The sequence below is a fragment of the Oncorhynchus mykiss genome, chromosome 7 (assembly GCF_013265735.2).
Source record: "Oncorhynchus mykiss isolate Arlee chromosome 7, USDA_OmykA_1.1, whole genome shotgun sequence".
Classification (NCBI taxonomy): Eukaryota; Metazoa; Chordata; class Actinopteri; order Salmoniformes; family Salmonidae; genus Oncorhynchus; species Oncorhynchus mykiss.
In genome coordinates this window covers 6,988,553-7,007,567 of record NC_048571.1, presented here as the reverse complement: position 1 = coordinate 7,007,567, position 19,015 = coordinate 6,988,553, and the positions used below count along the sequence as shown (strand labels likewise).

Genomic DNA, 19,015 nt, shown 5'->3' with positions numbered 1-19,015 from the left:
TTCTACCATACTTTATATCTGGTTTGGAGCAGCCTGGCGTTGCACAAGACCCAACAAGACAACACCACCACATGCAGTAAGCAGGGCTCCCTGAGGAGAGCAGAGAGCAGCAGCTGTCCTGGACCTGCCGTGGAAGATACCGGAGGTCAGAGAGACAATAGGCAAAGAGCCATGACACTAGTCCGTGCCAATGTCTGCCAATGTCTGATGGGCACAGAGAGTCACAGAGAGCATCTGAAACGACTTACTGTACTGGCTAAGCCACTTGACACAGAGTCAGTAGTACTGAGAGTAAGTGCTGAGAGAGAGAGAGATGTTCAACTTTAAGCATGATATTGTGCATGTGTGTCTGCGTGCGCTTATACGCGACCAATGAAGACCATTTGTGCAAATGTAATCTATACACATGAAAGCATCCCTTCCAACTCCACTACTGAGCCCCATGTAGGTCATACTCTAAACCAGCGGGTTGAGATGGGAGACAGAGAAGGTTGAGATGTCTCCTTCTGCCAGAGACGGACAGAGAAGAGAGAGGCTCTTGTCTCAGTGGCTTTAGTGAACAGATGCAGACGGCTGTACGGGAAAGAAGAGGAGAGCCATCCATCCCCTCCTATCAGCTTTCCAGGCACTCGGAGCGTTCCAAATCGCTCCTGGCACACCCAGGCTGCCTCCTACGCTTCATTATCAGAGTTCCCACTGGAATATGGGACATGATAACAGCAGCTCCCCTTCCCCCCTCCCCAACCACACTTTCCACTCTCCTGATACCTCGATATGAGACAGAGAGGACTATCCAGATCCACAAAGCAACACAGACGAGTAGAGAAACAACACAGTGTTTTATCTGGATGTCTGGAGGAGTAGAGAAACAACACAGTGTTTTATCTGGATGTCTGGAGGAGTAGAGAAACAACACAGTGTTTTATCAGGATGTCTGGAGGAGTAGAGAAACAACACAGTGTTTTATCAGGATGTCTGGAGGAGTAGAGAAACAACACAGTGTTTTATCAGGATGTCTGGAGGAGTAGAGAAACAACACAGTGTTTTATCAGGATGTCTGGAGGAGTAGAGAAACAACACAGTGTTTTATCTGGATGTCTGGAGGAGTAGAGAAACAACACAGTGTTTTATCTGGATGTCTGGAGGAGAAGAGAAACAACACAGTGTTTTATCAGGATGTCTGGAGGAGTAGAGAAACAACACAGTGTTTTATCAGGATGTCTGGAGGAGTAGAGAAACAACACAGTGTTTTATCAGGATCTGGAGGAGTAGAGCAAATAGAGGATTGGCCTATTAACAGAGAATGCCTCCAATAATGTAGGTGGTATACAACCAATGCCACACACACACACCTCTGGAGAGTAGAAGGAAAAAAACACACATTGAAAACTCCATTTGGCTACAAGCTCCAGAGTGAGTAGGTAATGTTATGCAAAGTAGAAACTGAACACAGATCAGTTATCTCTGGCTCCAGTATGCCCTGTTCCAATCTAAACCAGGGTAGAGGGTTATAGCCATCCTCTACCACTGCTCCCTGTTCCAATCTAAACCAGGGTAGAGGGTTATAGCGAGGTCACAGCCATCCTCTACCACTGCTCCCTGTTCCAATCTAAACCAGGGTAGAGGGTTATAGCGAGGTCACAGCCATCCTCTACCACTGCTCCCTGTTCCAATCTAAACCAGGGTAGAGGGTTATAGCGAGGTCACAGCCATCCTCTACCACTGCTCCCTGTTCCAATCTAAACCAGGGTAGAGGGTTATAGCGAGGTCACAGCCATCCTCTACCACTGCTCCCTGTTCCAATCTAAACCAGGGTAGAGGGTTATAGCCATCCTCTACCACTGCTCCCTGTTCCAATCTAAACCAGGGTAGAGGGTTATAGCGAGGTCACAGCCATCCTCTACCACTGCTCCCTGTTCCAATCTAAACCAGGGTAGAGGGTCACAGCCATCCTCTACCACTGCTCCCTGTTCCAATCTAAACCAGGTGTCCTATAGAATACAGTACATAAACATACCATCCTCTCTCTCTCTCTCTGGAGAGGTGTGTCCTATAGAATACAGTACATAAACATACCATCCTCTCTCTCTGGAGAGGTGTGTCCTATAGAATACAGTACATAAACATACCATCCTCTCTCTCTCTGGAGAGGTGTGTTCTATAGAATACAGTACATAAACATACCATCCTCTCTCTCTCTCTGGAGAGGTGTGTCCTATAGAATACAGTACATAAACATACCATCCTCTCTCTCTCTCTGGAGAGGTGTGTCCTATAGAATACAGTACATAAACATACCATCCTCTCTCTCTCTGGAGAGGTGTGTTCTATAGAATACAGTACATAAACATACCATCCTCTCTCTCTGGAGAGGTGCGTCCTATAGAATACAGTACATAAACATACCATCCTCTCTCTCTCTCTGGAGAGGTGTGTCCTATAGAATACAGTACATAAACATACCATCCTCTCCCTCTCTGGAGAGGTGTGTTCTATAGAATACAGTACATAAACATACCATCCTCTCTCTCTCTGGAGAGGTGTGTTCTATAGAATACAGTACATAAACATACCATCCTCTCTCTCTCTCTGGAGAGGTGTGTTCTATAGAATACAGTACATAAACATACCATCCTCTCTCTCTCTCTGGAGAGGTGTGTCCTATAGAATACAGTACATTAACATACCATCCTCTCTCTCTGGAGAGGTGTGTTCTATAGAATACAGTACATAAACATACCATCCTCTCTCTCTGGAGAGGTGTGTCCTATAGAATACAGTACATAAACATACCATCCTCTCTCTCTCTGGAGAGGTGTGTTCTATAGAATACAGTACATAAACATACCATCCTCTCTCTCTCTCTGGAGAGGTGTGTTCTATAGAATACAGTACATAAACATACCATCCTCTCTCTCTCTGGAGAGGTGTGTTCTATAGAATACAGTACATAAACATACCATCCTCTCTCTCTGGAGAGGTGTGTCCTATAGAATACAGTACATAAACATACCATCCTCTCTCTCTCTGGAGAGGTGTGTTCTATAGAATACAGTACATAAACATACAATCCTCTCTCTCTGGAGAGGTGTGTTCTATAGAATACAGTACATAAACATACCATCCTCTCTCTCTCTGGAGAGGTGTGTCCTATAGAATACAGTACATAAACATACCATCCTGTCTCTCTCTGGAGAGGTGTGTTCTATAGAATACAGTACATAAACATACCATCCTCTCTCTCTCTGGAGAGGTGTGTCCTATAGAATACAGTACATAAACATACCACCCTCTCTCTCTCTGGAGAGGTGTGTCATATAGAATACAGTACATAAACATACCATCCTCTCTCTCTCTGGAGAGGTGTGTTCTATAGAATACAGTACATAAATAGATTCTCCCTATGCCCCTCCCTCCACCCTGCTCAACAGACACCATCCTCTCTCTCTGGTCCCCCTGCTGATGAGCATCTGCCAATCCCGAGCATGCACTCTCTAGCGCTAATCTGCTGGAACACACACACACACACACTGACCTCAATATCAGCTTTTTAAATCAGTGAAGCGTGACACACACATTCATGAATGCTGATGCCAATACACACTTGGCAGTGGGCGCTGTTGCTTTGATCCCCATCCTAAAAAACACTAATCATTATACTAGCTATTCTGATCCCCCTGTCTGTACACACACACACACACACACACACACACCAAGCTCACTTTCAGGTTTCCCAGCGTAGTGTGTAAACACAGGGGGTTAGTCTAGCGATTAGATGAGTCCATTTAATCAGTGGGTTAAGCCTGGTGGTCCTTCACAACCAGTGAGCCATAGCCGGCTAGAGCAGACAGATTTAGAACGTATTGCAACCTATAGGGGTCTTTCTCCTTCGCTGCAGCACTCCTGTGTGTGTGTGTGTGTGTGTGTGTCAGGGGAGACAATGAGCCTAGGGGACAGTGGAGGTGATGAAGGCTGAAACAACAGAGAGGATTATCACTATAGTTCACTAAATATTACTGTAACGTTAGAACTCTGAATGGTTCCCAATGGGACTGACCCAACTAGCTCTCAGGGGGGGAAGAGGAAGAGAGAAGACAGGGGGGAAGAGAGAGGAGGAGAAGAGGAGAGGGGAGGAGAAGAGGAGAGGGGAGGAGAAGAGGAGAGGGGAGGAGAAGAGGAGAGGGGAGGAGAAGAGGAGAGGGGAGGAGAGGAGGAGAAGAGAGGTTGAGAAAGGAAGAGGAGAGAGAGGAGGAGGAGAAGAGGAGAGGGGAGGAGAGGAGAGGGAGAGGAGGAGAGGAGAGGGGGAGGAGGAGAGGAGAGGAGGAGGAGGAGGAGAGGGGAGAAGGAGAGAGGAGAGGGGAGAAGGAGAGAGGAGAAGAGGAGAGAGGGGAGGATAAGAGGAGAGAGGAGGAGAATGAGAGATGAAGGAGAGAGGGGTCTCTGAAATGTGGATTAAGTTAAGATTTCCACCCTACACACCAACGTGTGGTCAGTTTTGAGTTATCAAATCTCAAATGGTTTAAGGTCAGCGTAATAGGATAGGATTTGGATAAGCTGATCCTAGAACTGTGCCAACGTGATCCTAACTTGTAACCGGAGCCTGAAATGCTGACAGTCTACTCTGTATTCAGAGAGTCAGTTGGAACAATGCAGCAGGGATGCTACACTCCCAACATCTGGACAAGGCTGTTGCAATAGAACCACAGCTATGGCAGCAAACAAGACCTTTCCACTGTCATTAGAGGACTTTGTTCTTCAGATGATCCAGCTGAATGGTGAAATGAAGGACAGGGTTCTCTAAAGTACTGTGTGTGTTGTACAGAGGGAAGGAGAGGGCTAGTGATGTAAGGGCATTACTGGAGGGGGACGTGGTAACGCTGGGCTGTCTATGACTGCTGGCTAGCACTCCTCTCTCCCTCTGCAGGGTTAGAGCCTGCTGGCTAGCTAGCACTCCTCCCTCCCTCTGCAGGGTTAGAGCCTGCTGGCTAGCACTCCTCCCTCCCTCTGCAGGGTTAGAGCCTGCTGGCTAGCTAGCACTCCTCCCTCTCTCTGCAGGGTTAGAGCCTGCTGGCTAGCTAGCACTCCTCCCTCTCTCTGCAGGGTTGGAGCCTGCTGGCTAGCTAGCACTCCTCCCTCCCTCTGCAGGGTTAGAGCCTGCTGGCTAGCTAGCACTCCTCCCTCTCTCTGCAGGGTTAGAGCCTGCTGGCTAGCTAGCACTCCTCCCTCTCTCTGCAGGGTTAGAGCCTGCTGGCTAGCTAGCACTCCTCCCTCTCTCTGCAGGGTTAGAGCCTGCTGGCTAGCTAGCACTCCTCCCTCTCTCTGCAGGGTTAGAGCCTGCTGGCTAGCTAGCACTCCTCCCTCTCTCTGCAGGGTTAGAGCCTGCTGGCTAGCTAGCACTCCACCCTCTCTCTGCAGGGTTAGATTAGAGCCTGCTGGCTAGCTAGCACTCTTCCCTCTCTCTCCAGGGTTAGAGCCTGCTGGCTAGCTAACACTCTTCCCTCTCTCTGCAGGGTTAGAGCCTGCTGGCTAGCTAGCACTCCTCCCTCCCTCTGCAGGGTTAGAGCCTGCTGGCTAGCACTCCTCCCTCCCTCTGCAGGGTTAGAGCCTGCTGGCTAGCTAGCACTCCTCCCTCTCTCTGCAGGGTTAGAGCCTGCTGGCTAGCTAGCACTCCTCCCTCTCTCTGCAGGGTTAGAGCCTGCTGGCTAGCTAGCACTCCTCCCTCCCTCTGCAGGGTTAGAGCCTGCTGGCTAGCTAGCACTCCTCCCTCTCTCTGCAGGGTTAGAGCCTGCTGGCTAGCTAGCACTCCTCCCTCTCTCTGCAGGGTTAGAGCCTGCTGGCTAGCTAGCACTCCTCCCTCCCTCTGCAGGGTTAGAGCCTGCTGGCTAGCACTCCTCCCCCTCTCTGCAGGGTTAGAGCCTGCTGGCTAGCTAGCACTCCTCCCTCTCTCTGCAGGGTTAGAGCCTGCTGGCTAGCTAGCACTCCTCCCTCTCTCTGCAGGGTTAGAGCCTGCTGGCTAGCTAGCACTCCTCCCTCTCTCTGCAGGGTTAGAGCCTGCTGGCTAGCTAGCACTCCTCCCTCTCTCTGCAGGGTTAGAGCCTGCTGGCTAGCTAGCACTCCTCCTTCTCTCTGCAGGGTTAGAGCCTGCTGGCTAGCTAGCACTCCTCCTTCTCTCTGCAGGGTTAGAGCCTGCTGGCTAGCTAGCACTCCTCCCTCCCTCTGCAGGGTTAGAGCCTGCTGGCTAGCTAGCACTCCTCCCTCTCTCTGCAGGGTTAGAGCCTGCTGGCTAGCTAGCACTCCTCCCTCTCTCTGCAGGGTTAGAGCCTGCTGGCTAGCTAGCACTCCTCCTTCTCTCTGCAGGGTTAGAGCCTGCTGGCTAGCTAGCACTCCTCCCTCTCTCTGCAGGGTTAGAGCCTGCTGGCTAGCTAACACTCTTCCCTCTCTCTGCAGGGTTAGAGCCTGCTGGCTAGCTAGCACTCCTCCCTCTCTCTGCAGGGTTAGAGCCTGCTGGCTAGCTAGCACTCCTCCTTCTCTCTCCAGGGTTAGAGCCTGCTGGCTAGCTAGCACTCCTCCCTCTCTCTGCAGGGTTAGAGCCTGCTGGCTAGCTAGCACTCCTCCCTCCCTCTGCAGGGTTAGAGCCTGCTGGCTAGCTAGCACTCCTCCCTCCCTCTGCAGGGTTAGAGCCTGCTGGCTAGCTAACACTCCTCCCTCTCTCTGCAGGGTTAGAGCCTGCTGGCTAGCTAGCACTCCTCCTTCTCTCTGCAGGGTTTGAGCCTGCTGGCTAGCTAGCACTCCTCCCTCCCTCTGCAGGGTTAGAGCCTGCTGGCTAGCTAGCACTCCTCCCTCCCTCTGCAGGGTTAGAGCCTGCTGGCTAGCTAGCACTCCTCCCTCCCTCTGCAGGGTTAGAGCCTGCTGGCTAGCTAGCACTCCTCCCTCTCTCTGCAGGGTTAGATTAGAGCCTGCTGGCTAGCTAGCACTCCTCCCCCTCTCTGCAGGGTTAGATTAGAGCCTGCTGGCTAGCTAGCACTCCTCCCCCTCTCTGCAGGGTTAGGTTAGAGCCAGGCCTTTGCTAGAAGTTAGAAGGGAGAGCAACACACAGAGACAATGTATATGCGCATGAACGCACATACACACACAACACGTGACCCACACACACCACAGGAGGTTGGTGGCACATTAATTGTGGAGGAAGGGCTCGAGGTAATGGCTGGAGCCATTATTATGAGCCATCCTCCCCTCAGCAGCCTCCACTGACACACACACAACCCGTGACAGACAGGACACACACACGACATGTGACACACAGCATCCCTCTCTCCAGGCCCCTGGCAACATGACTACAGAGAGGAGAGGGGGGAAAGGAGGAGAGGGGGGAAAGGAGGAGAGAGGAGAGAAGGAAAGAAGGAGAGAGGAGAGGGGGGAAAGGAGGAGAGAGGAGAGGGGGGGAAAGTAGGAGAGAGGAGGAGAGAGGAGAAAGGAGGAGAGAGGAGAGAGGAGAGGGGAGAAAGGAGGAGAGAGGAGAGAGGAGAGGGGGGAAAGGAGGAGAGAGGAGAGGGGGAAAAGGAGGAGAGAGGAGAGGGGGAAAAGAGGAGAGTGGAGGGGGGGAAAAAGAGGAGAGTGGAGAGGGGGAAAATGAGGAGAGTGGAGAGGGGGAAAGGGAGGAGAGAGGAGTGGGGGAAAGGGAGGAGAGAGGAGAGGGGGAAAGGGAGGAGAGAGGAGAGGGGGAAAGGAGGAGAGAGGAGAGGGGGAAAGGAGGAGAGAGGAGTGGGGGAAAGGGAGGAAAGAGGAGTGGGGGAAAGGGAGGAGAGAGGAGTGGGGGAAAGGAGGAGAGAGGGGTGGGGTAAAGGGAGGAGAGAGGAGAGGGGTAAAGGAGGAGAGAGGATTGGGGGAAAGGAGGAGAGAGGAGAGGGGGAAAGGAAGGAGAGAGGAGAGGGGGAAAGGAAGGAGAGAGGAGAAGGGGAAAGGAGGAGAGAGGAGTGGGGGAAAGGAGGAGAGAGGAGTGGGGGAAAGGAGGAGAGAGGAGTGGGGGAAAGGAGGAGAGAGGAGTGGGGGAAAGGAGGAGAGAGGAGTGGGGGAAAGGAGGAGAGGAGGAGAGAGGAGTGGGGGAAAGGATGAGAGGAGACAGGGCAGTTGTACGCTGGCTGTGAAGGCTCGACCTCCCAACAATGCCTCCCCCTAACACACACACACCGCCCCATGCATGCTCTTTAACCCCATGATGAGATGACCCCTGTGAAGACGACCACAGGGCGACAGTGTCCAGCTAATAAGCACAGAGGGCTGTGTGTGTGTCCTACTCAAACAAACACAATGCAGGGACAGCTTAGAAGGTCTAGGGCAAGACCACACACACACACAACATTTGGCCAAGAGCAAGAGAACAAAGAATCCAAGGCCATCAAAAACCAGTCTCTACTCTCCTGAATCAAGATCTGGAAAGGTGCTGTTAAGTCACAGAGAGGGCTGCCAGGTGTTACAGTAGGACTATGTTATGTTCCCTGGCTGTGTTGGTTCTACTAGCTGCTGCTGCTACACTGGCTGCTGCTGCTGCTACACTGGCTGCTGCTGCTGCTACACTGGCTGCTGCTGCTGCTACACTGGCTGCTGCTGCTGCTACACTGGCTGCTGCTGCTGCTACACTGGCTGCTGCTGCACTGGCTGCTGCTACACTGGCTGCTGCTACACTGGCTGCTGCTGCTGCTACACTGGCTGCTGCTGCTGCTACACTGGCTGCTGCTGCTGCTACACTGGCTGCTGCTGCTGCTACACTGGCTGCTGCTGCTGCTACACTGGCTGCTGCTGCTGCTGCTACACTGGCTGCTGCTGCTGCTGCACTGGCTGCTGCTGCTGCTACACTGGCTGCTGCTACACTGGCTGCTGCTGCTGCTGCTGCTACACTGGCTGCTGCTACACTGGCTGCTGCTGCTGCTGCACTGGCTGCTACTGCTGCTGCTACACTGGCTGCTACTGCTGCTGCTGCTGCTACACTGGCTGCTGCTGCTGCTACACTGGCTGCTGCTGCTACACTGGCTGCTACTGCTGCTGCTGCTGCTACACTGGCTGCTGCTGCTGCTACACTGGCTGCTGCTGCTACAACACTGGCTGCTGCTGCTACACTGGCTGCTACTGCTGCTGCTACACTGGCTGCTACTGCTGCTGCTACACTGGCTGCTGCTGCTGCTACACTGGCTGCTACTGCTGCTGCTACACTGGCTGCTACTGCTGCTGCTACACTGGCTGCTGCTGCTGCTGCTGCTACACTGGCTGCTACTGCTGCTGCTACACTGGCTGCTGCTGCTGCTGCTGCTACACTGGCTGCTGCTACACTGGCTGCTGCTGCTGCTGCTACACTGGCTGCTACTGCTGCTGCTACACTGGCTGCTACTGCTGCTGCTGCTGCTACACTGGCTGCTACTACACTGGCTGCTGCTGCTGCTGCTACACTGGCTACACTGGCTGCTGCTGCTGCTGCTACACTGGCTGCTGCTGCTGCTGCTACACTGGCTGCTGCTGCTGCTACACTGGCTGCTGCTGCAGCTACACTGGCTGCTGCTGCAACTACACTGGCTGCTGCTGCAACAACACTGGCTGCTGCTGCAACAACACTGGCTGCTACTGCAACAACACTGGCTGCTACTGCAACAACACTGGCTGCTACTACACTGGCAGCTGCTGCTACTACACTGGCTGCTACTGCAACAACACTGGCTGCTACTGCAACAACACTGGCTGCTGCTGCTACACTGGCTGCTACTGCAACAACACTGGCTGCTACTGCAACAACACTGGCTGCTACTGCAACAACACTGGCTGCTACTGCAACAACACTGGCTGCTACTGCAACAACACTGGCTGCTACTACACTGGCAGCTGCTGCTACTACACTGGCAGCTGCTGCTACTACACTGGCAGCTGCTGCTCCCCCACTGTCACTGCTATGGTTAGTTATCTGTAGGAGCTGGTGATTTCTCCAGTCCTGACTCCATGTCTCTACACAGCCAGAACAGGCCACAGTGGACTCATTACTGCACAGAGACAGAGGGAGGAATAGAGAGAGACAGCAGATACAGAGAAACACACATGGGCATGGAGGGAGGAATAGAGAGAGAGACAGCAGATACAGAGAAACAGACACGGGTATGCACGCACACACACGGTGTATGCCCTTTCTGGTCACAGCAACTTTTTAAATAAGAAAGAACAGAGTACAGAAGAGAAGTGAGGTCAAGGTGGAGAACATATACACTGACATCACAATTGAGACCTGGGCTGACTGACATCACAATAGAAACCTGGACTGACTTATACACTGACCTGGACTGACATCACAATAGAGACCTGGACTGACTGACATCACAACAGAGACCTGGACTGACTGACATCACAATAGAGACCTGGACTGACTTATACACTGACCTGGACTGACTGACATCACAACAGAGACCTGGACTGACTGACATCACAACAGAGACCTGGACTGACTGATACACTGACCTGGACTGACTGACATCACAATAGAGACCTGGACTGACTTATACCCTGACCTGGACTGACTGACATCACAATAGAGACCTGGACTGACTTATACCCTGACCTGGACTGACTGACATCACAATAGAGACCTGGACTGACTTATACACTGACCTGGACTGACTGACATCACAACAGAGACCTGGACTGACTGACATCACAACAGAGACCTGGACTGACTGATACACTGACCTGGACTGACTGACCTGGACTGACTGACATCACAACAGAGACCTGGACTGACTGACATCACAACAAAGACCTGGACTGACTGACATCACAATAAAGACATGGACTGACTGACATCACAATAAAGACCTGGACTGACTGACATCACAATAAAGACCTGGACTGACTGACATCACAATAAAGACCTGGACTGACTGACATCACAATAAAGACCTGGACTGACTGACATCACAACAAAGACCTGGACTGACTGACATCACAATAAAGACCTGGACTGACTGACATCACAATAAAGACCTGGACTGACTGACATCACAATAAAGACCTGGACTGACTGACATCACAATAAAGACCTGGACTGACTGACATCACAACAAAGACCTGGACTGACTGACATCACAACAAAGACCTGGACTGACTGACATCACAATAAAGACCTGGACTGACTGACATCACAATAAAGACCTGGACTGACAGACAGACAGATGTCAGTCCTATGTAGACAATTAGAACTGTGCATAAAGATAGTGGACTGTCCTGTTTAACTTTCATCTCTGATCATTTGTCAAATAGGGAGAGAGGAACACACAATACTGACATATATAGGCCTAGACTCAGGGATACTGTCAGTCTATCAGACACAGACACAATACTGACATATATAGGCCTAGACTCAGGGATACAGTCAGTCTATCAGACACAGACACAATACTGACATATATAGGCCGAGACTCAGGGATACAGTCAGTCTATCAGACACAGACACAATACTGACACATATAGGCCTAGACTCAGGGATACAGTCAGTCTATCAGACACAGACACAATACTGACACATATAGGCCTAGACTCAGGGATACAGTCAGTCTATCAAACACACACACCAACAGACAGACACACACACACTAACAGACAGACACACACACACTAACAGACAGACAGACACACACTAACAGACACACTTCCTCTGCTAAGGATAAACTTGGTCTTATTGTGTCTTCTAGGCATGCTGTCCTCCCAAGAACAAAAGAGAGCCAGACCAAACTAATGGAGAACCTCCCGGGGACAGAAGAGAGCCAGGCCAAACTACTGGAGAACCTCCCGGAGACCGAAGAGAGCCAGACCAAACTAATGGAGAACCTCCCCGGAACAGAACAGAGCCAGACCAAACTAGTGGAGAACCTCCCCAGAACAGAAGAGAGCCAGACCAAACTAGTGGAGAACCTCCCCAGAACAGAAGAGAGCCAGACCAAACTAGTGGAGAACCTCCCCAGAACAGAAGAGAGCCAGACCAAACTAGTGGAGAACCTATCCAGTACAGAAGAGAGCCAGACCAAACTAGTGGAGAACCTCCCCAGAAAAGAAGAGAGCCAGACCAAACTAGTGGCGAACCTCCCCAGAACAGAAGAGAGCCAGACCAAACTAGTGGAGAAAACAGCTGCAGGAATCTAGTAGAACCAACACTAATCAACATCAATCCCTCTTGGCCACAGTCCTAACTGGATATTACTCCTATTATACCCATTGTGGGAGTAGGTCTCAGATAACACCACTGCAGTAGTCACTGTGTGTGTGTGTGTGTGTGTGTGTGTGTGTGTGTGTGTGTGTGTGTGTGTGTGTGTGTGTGTGTGTGTGTGTGTGTGTGTGTGTGAGAGAGAGAGAGAAGAGAAAGAGAGAAAAAGAAGAGGGTGCTCAGGAGAGAGAGAGATCAAAGGAGCTATAACTACAAGACCTGCTTCATCTCAGCCAGTTAACAGGCACTGAGCTGCAAGTCAAATGAGCCCCTCTGATGTGTGTGTGTGTGTGTGTGTGTGTAACAAAATAGATGAGTGAGTAATATGTGACCTAGTAACATATCAGAGTGAAGCTCAGAGAGTGACTGAGTAAATTACTGTTTATCTGCTCCTCTGTGAGAGTGAGTAGGAGAGAGGAACGACTCCTCTGTGAGCGTGAGTAGGAGAGAGGAACGACTCTCTGTGAGCGTGAGTAGGAGAGAGGAACGACTCTCTGTGAGAGTGAGTAGGAGAGAGGAACGACTCTCTGTGAGAGTGAGTAGGAGAGAGGAACGACTCTCTGTGAGAGTGAGTAGGAGAGAGGAACGACTCTCTGTGAGAGTGAGTAGGAGAGAGGAACGACTCTCTGTGAGAGTGAGTAGGAGAGAGGAACGACTCCTCTTTGAGAGTGAGTAGGAGAGAGGAACGACTCTCTGTGAGAGTGAGTAGGAGAGAGGAACGACTCCTCTTTGAGAGTGAGTAGGAGAGAGGAACGACTCTCTGTGAGAGTGAGTAGGAGAGAGGAACGACTCCTCTTTGAGAGTGAGTAGGAGAGAGGAACAACTCCTCTTTGAGAGTGAGTAGGAGAGAGGAACGACTCCTCTGGGTATATATATATTTTTTTTTAAACACTCACCAGGCTGCCTTTTGACACATGTCCTTCACATCACTTCTGCATGGCTGTGGATGTAGGTCATACACCTAACACACACATTCCCTCCCTCTATAACCTGCCTTCCATATACACCCACTCATACCTGACACCATTAACCAGTTAGAGAGAGGTGGGGCTGGGAGTTGGGTGTGGGTGGCGCCAGAGGGAGGTGGGGCTGGGTGTTGGGTTAGGGTGGGGCAGGAGGGAGGTGGGGCTGGGTGTTGGGTTAGGGTGTGGATGGGGCCAGAGGGAGGTGGGGCTGGGTGTTGGGTTAGGGTGTGGGTGGGGCCAGAGGGAGGTGGGGCTGGGAGTTGGGTTAGGGTGTGGGTGGGGCCAGGGGGAGGTGGGGCTGAGTGTTGGGTTAGGGTGTGGGTGGGGCCAGAGGGAGGTGGGGCTGGGTTAGGGTGGGGCCAGAGGGAGGTGGGGCTGGGTTAGGGTGGGGCCAGAGGGAGGTGGGGCTGGGTGTTGGGTTAGGGTGTGGGTGGCGCCAGAGGGAGATTTAATGGACTTTGATGACACCGTCCCTGATACGGCTAGGGGTGCATCCACATTGCCGGAATTCCTGAGACCCCCTTGAAGAGGGAACTGGCCAATAACAATACAGGGAGTCAAGAGCCTGATGTTTTTAGGGTTCTGCAGTCAGCCATCCAGCCAGCCAGTCAGAGAGGGCCTCTGGTCATACAGACACAGAGAGGGCCTCTGGTCATACAGACACAGAGAGGGCCTCTGGTCATACAGACACAGAGAGGGCCTCTGGTCATACAGACACAGAGAGGGCCTCTGGTCATACAGACACAGAGAGGGCCTCTGGTCATACAGACACAGAGAGGGCCTCTGGTCATACAGACACAGAGAGGGCCTCTGGTCATACAGACACAGAGAGGGCCTCTGGTCATACAGACACAGAGAGGGCCTCTGGTCATACAGACACAGAGAGGGCCTCTGGTCATACAGACACAGAGAGGGCCTCTGGTCATACAGACACAGAGAGGGCCTCTGGTCATACAGACACAGAGAGGGCCTCTGGTCATACAGACACAGAGAGGGCCTCTGGTCATACAGACACAGAGAGGGCCTCTGGTCATACAGACACAGAGAGGGCCTCTGGTCATACAGACACAGAGAGGGCCTCTGGTCATACAGACACAGAGAGGGCCTCTGGTCATACAGAAACAGAGAGGGCCTCTGGTCATACAGAAACAGAGAGGGCCTCTGGTCATACAGACACAGAGAGGGCCTCTGGTCATACAGACACAGAGAGGGCCTCTGGTCATACAGACACAGAGAGGGCCTCTGGTCATACAGACACAGGAAGACTAAAGTGAGTCGCCAGCTCTAAATGGAACAACACACTTCCTCTATCATATCACACTTTCCACAAGTGGAAGAGGATGCAGAGGTGTGTGTGTGGAGTGTGTGAGGGAGAGATAAATCAAGCAGATGAATCAGTCGGTAGCCTTGGATTAAAACATCCTTCTCTTCATGTTTGTGCCACCTGCACATTTTCCCTCACAGATGTATGTTGATAGACTGAAGAACTGCCAGCCTTCCTACAAGCCACAGACACCTCAGACAACAGCAGTAGACTATATGAACCACAGACAACAGCAGTAGACTATATGAACCTCAGACAACAGCAGTAGACTATATGAACCTCAGACAACAGCAGTAGACTATAAGAACCTCAGACAACAGCAGTAGACTATAAGAACCTCAGACAACAGCAGTAGACTATAAGAACCACAGACAACAGCAGTAGACTATATGAACCTCAGACAACAGCAGTAGACTATATGAACCTCAGACAACAGCAGTAGACTATAAGAACCTCAGACAACAGCAGTAGACTATAAGAACCTCAGACAACAGCAGTAGACTATATGAACCTCAGACAACAGCAGTAGACTATAAGAACCTCAGACAACAGCAGTAGACTATATGAACCACAGACAACAGCAGTAGACTATATGAACCACAGACAACAGCAGTAGACTATAAGAACCTCAGACAACAGCAGTAGACTATAAGAACCACAGACAACAGCAGTAGACTATAAGAACCACAGACAACAGCAGTAGACTATATGAACCTCAGACAACAGCAGTAGACTATAAGAACCACAGACAACAGCAGTAGACTATATGAACCTCAGACAACAGCAGTAGACTATATGAACCACAGACAACAGCAGTAGACTATATGAACCTCAGACAACAGCAGTAGACTATAAGAACCACAGACAACAGCAGTAGACTATATGAACCTCAGACAACAGCAGTAGACTATATGAACCACAGACAACAGCAGTAGACTATAAGAACTACAGACAACAGCAGTAGACTATAAGAACTACAGACAACAGCAGTAGACTATAAGAACCACAGACAACAGCAGTAGACTATATGAACCTCAGACAACAGCAGTAGACTATATGAACCTCAGACAACAGCAGTAGACTATATGAACCTCAGACAACAGCAGTAGACTATATGAACCTCAGACAACAGCAGTAGACTATATGAACCTCAGACAACAGCAGTAGACTATATGAACCTCAGACAACAGCAGTAGACTATATGAACCTCAGACAACAGCAGTAGACTATATGAACCTCAGACAACAGCAGTAGACTATAAGAACCACAGACAACAGCAGTAGACTATAAGAACCACAGACAACAGCAGTAGACTATAAGAACCTCAGACAACAGCAGTAGACTATAAGAACCACAGACAACAGCAGTAGACTATAAGAACCTCAGACAACAGCAGTAGACTATATGAACCTCAGACAACAGCAGTAGACTATAAGAACCACAGACAACAGCAGTAGACTATAAGAACCACAGACAACAGCAGTAGACTATATGAACATCAGACAACAGCAGTAGACTATAAGAACCACAGACAACAGCAGTAGACTATAAGAACCACAGACAACAGCAGTAGACTATAAGAACCACAGACAACAGCAGTAGACTATATGAACCTCAGACAACAGCAGTAGACTATATGAACCTCAGACAACAGCAGTAGACTATATGAACCTCAGACAACAGCAGTAGACTATAAGAACCTCAGACAACAGCAGTAGACTATAAGAACCACAGACAACAGCAGTAGACTATAAGAACCTCAGACAACAGCAGTAGACTATATGAACCACAGACAACAGCAGTAGACTATAAGAACCACAGACAACAGCAGTAGACTATATGAACCACAGACAACAGCAGTAGACTATAAGAACCACAGACAACAGCAGTAGACTATAAGAACCACAGACAACAGCAGTAGACTATATGAACCACAGACAACAGCAGTAGACTATAATGAAAGACAACAGTAGCGGCCTATAAGAACCACAGACAACAGCAGTAGACTATAAGAACCACAGACAACAGCAGTAGACTATATGAACCTCAGACAACAGCAGTAGACTATAAGAACCACAGACAACAGCAGTAGACTATAATGAAAGACAACAGTAGCGGCCTATAAGAACCACAGACAACAGCAGCGGCCTATAAGAACCACAGACAACAGCAGTAGACTATAAGAACCACAGACAACAGCAGTAGACTATATGAACCACAGACAACAGCAGTAGACTATAAGAACCACAGACAACAGCAGTAGACTATATGAACCTCAGACAACAGCAGAGGCCTATAAGAACCACAGACAACAGCAGTAGACTATAAGAACCACAGACAACAGCAGTAGACTATATGAACCTCAGACAACAGCAGCGGCCTATAAGAACCACAGACAACAGCAGTAGACTATATGAACCTCAGACAACAGCAGTAGACTATATGAACCTCAGACAACAGCAGCGGCCTATAAGAACCACAGACAACAGCAGTAGACTATAAGAACCACAGACAACAGCAGTAGACTATATGAACCTCAGACAACAGCAGTAGACTATAAGAACCACAGACAACAGCAGTAGACTATAAGAACCACAGACAACAGCAGTAGACTATAATGAAAGATCAACGCCAGCAGCAGTAGACTATAATGAAAGATCAACGCCAGCAGCAGGCATCAGAGAGACAGGAGAAACATCACCCTCCTGTCCTAAACAAATAATGGTCTTCTACCGTCAAACAGAGATCCTGGCCCTTCACCCCTCAGCTCTACAGACAGCAGAGATATCCTGGCCCTTCACCCCTCAGCTCTACAAACAGCAGAGAGATATCCTGGCCCTTCACCCCTCAGCTCTACAGACAGCAGAGAGATATCCTGGCCCTTCACCCCTCAGCTCTACAAACAGCAGAGAGATATCCTGGCCCTTCACCCCTCAGCTCTACAAACAGCAGAGAGATATCCTGGCCCTTCACCCCTCAGCTCTACAAACAGCAGAGAGATATCCTGGCCCTTCACCCCTCAGCTCTACAAACAGCAGAGAGATATCCTGGCCCTTCACCCCTCAGCTCTACAAACAGCAGAGAGATATCCTGGCCCTTCGCCCCTAAGCTCTACAAACAGCAGAGAGATATCCTGGCCCTTCACCCCTCAGCTCTACAAACAGCAGAGAGATATCCTGGCCTTTCACCCCTCAGCTCTACAAACAGCAGAGAGACGGAGAGATGTAGAGGGAGGCAGAGAGAGAGGCAGAGAGAGGGGAGAGGCGCAGGCCAAAAACAATCCGTGGACCCTGTAGCTTCAACTGGTGTGTGTGTGTAAAGAAAAGCATCCTTTACCCTCTGACGACAGGCCTCCTCCTCCGTTAACACTCTCTGTGCTGGACTGGGAGTAGGCCATGGGGCCGCTCCTCTTCCCCTTCCTGAGGGAGCGGTTAGTGCTGGGGCTGCCCACCGGAGTGGAGGTAGACACCATCCCTCCATCCTTCCTGGAGAAGATACCGCTGAAGAACCTGACCAGCCGCCGGTCCGAGCCACTGGAGCGGCAGCCGGTGCCTCTCAGAAACCCCTCCTTCTCTGACACACTCTTCATGGAAAGAGTGATCAGATCGCTGTTGTCCAATGTGCGGTTTTTGCCTCTCGCTCGTTCCCAGCGGCTCAGCTCCGTCATTGAGTCAGTCTTGTTAAGGACAGCCCCGACTTCTAACGTGTTTCGTTTAGGAGGTCCCGTCTCATCGTAAGCCGGGTTCTGGAGGACTGTGGACTGGGGGGTCTGGTTGTCGTCCCAGGCTGTTCCTTCCCCGCGGCCGACACACCCAGAGCTGCTGTGGTGCTGGTCTTTGGAGAGGGCCCGGATGCTGCTGTGGTGCTGGTCTTTGGAGAGGGCCCGGATGCGGAGCAGTTCGCCACCCGTCCAGTGTCGGAAACTGAAGCTCCGGCGAAGCAGGCTGGGGTGGCTCTTCAGTGGCGGTGTCTCGGGAGAGGCCTTGACGGCTCTTCCGTTACTTTTGGACGCACACGACTTGTCCTTACCCCCGTCCCCATTAGTTGGAGCATCACTGCCCTTGTCCTCTGTGCTCTTGGCTTTCAGAAGTATTTTCTTCTGATCAACACTCCCATTCTCACCGTAGGAAGCAGATGTTGTCAAGGTTTTTTCAGTCTCCGTGCAAATATCCCCCTTAAGCCTCGAGTCAGTTTCAGCGCTTTCCTGTGTCCAGCTTATCCCCTGTGATTTCTTCTGACTCTGCGGTGACATGGTCTCCTCTGAGGCCTGGCTGTTGTTACCAGGCTCTGTGGAGGGGCTAGTTTCCTTCAACTCTTTATGCAACTGATGCACCTTTTTCATTTTAAGCCTTCCCAGTTCTAATTGTCCGGTGCTGAATGTCCTGAAATTTCTCATGTAGTTGTGTGAGTGGAACTCGTCGCTTTCATCCTCAACTTCTTTCAGCTCCTCCAGCAGACAACTCCTCTGGAGCTCCGAGGAGACCTCGCGACGGTAAG

General features: G+C 50.7%; 1 protein-coding gene across 7 annotated transcripts in view; it reads right to left on the bottom strand.

The window, feature by feature from the left end:
• LOC110527298 (arf-GAP with GTPase, ANK repeat and PH domain-containing protein 1) overlaps positions 1 to 19,015 on the bottom strand; it is a 249,244-nt gene that overhangs the window by 176,667 nt on the left and 53,562 nt on the right. For 4 of the 7 annotated variants that reach the window (XM_036982298.1, XM_036982299.1, XM_036982297.1 and 1 more), the window contains exon 1: positions 17,855 to 19,015. This exon is cut by the window's right edge. The exons of the other annotated variants lie outside the window; for them this stretch is intronic. In XM_036982298.1, coding sequence (XP_036838193.1) covers positions 17,855 to 19,015 — 1,161 coding nt within the window. The remainder of the gene's footprint in view (positions 1 to 17,854) is intronic. 7 annotated transcript variants of the gene reach the window in all.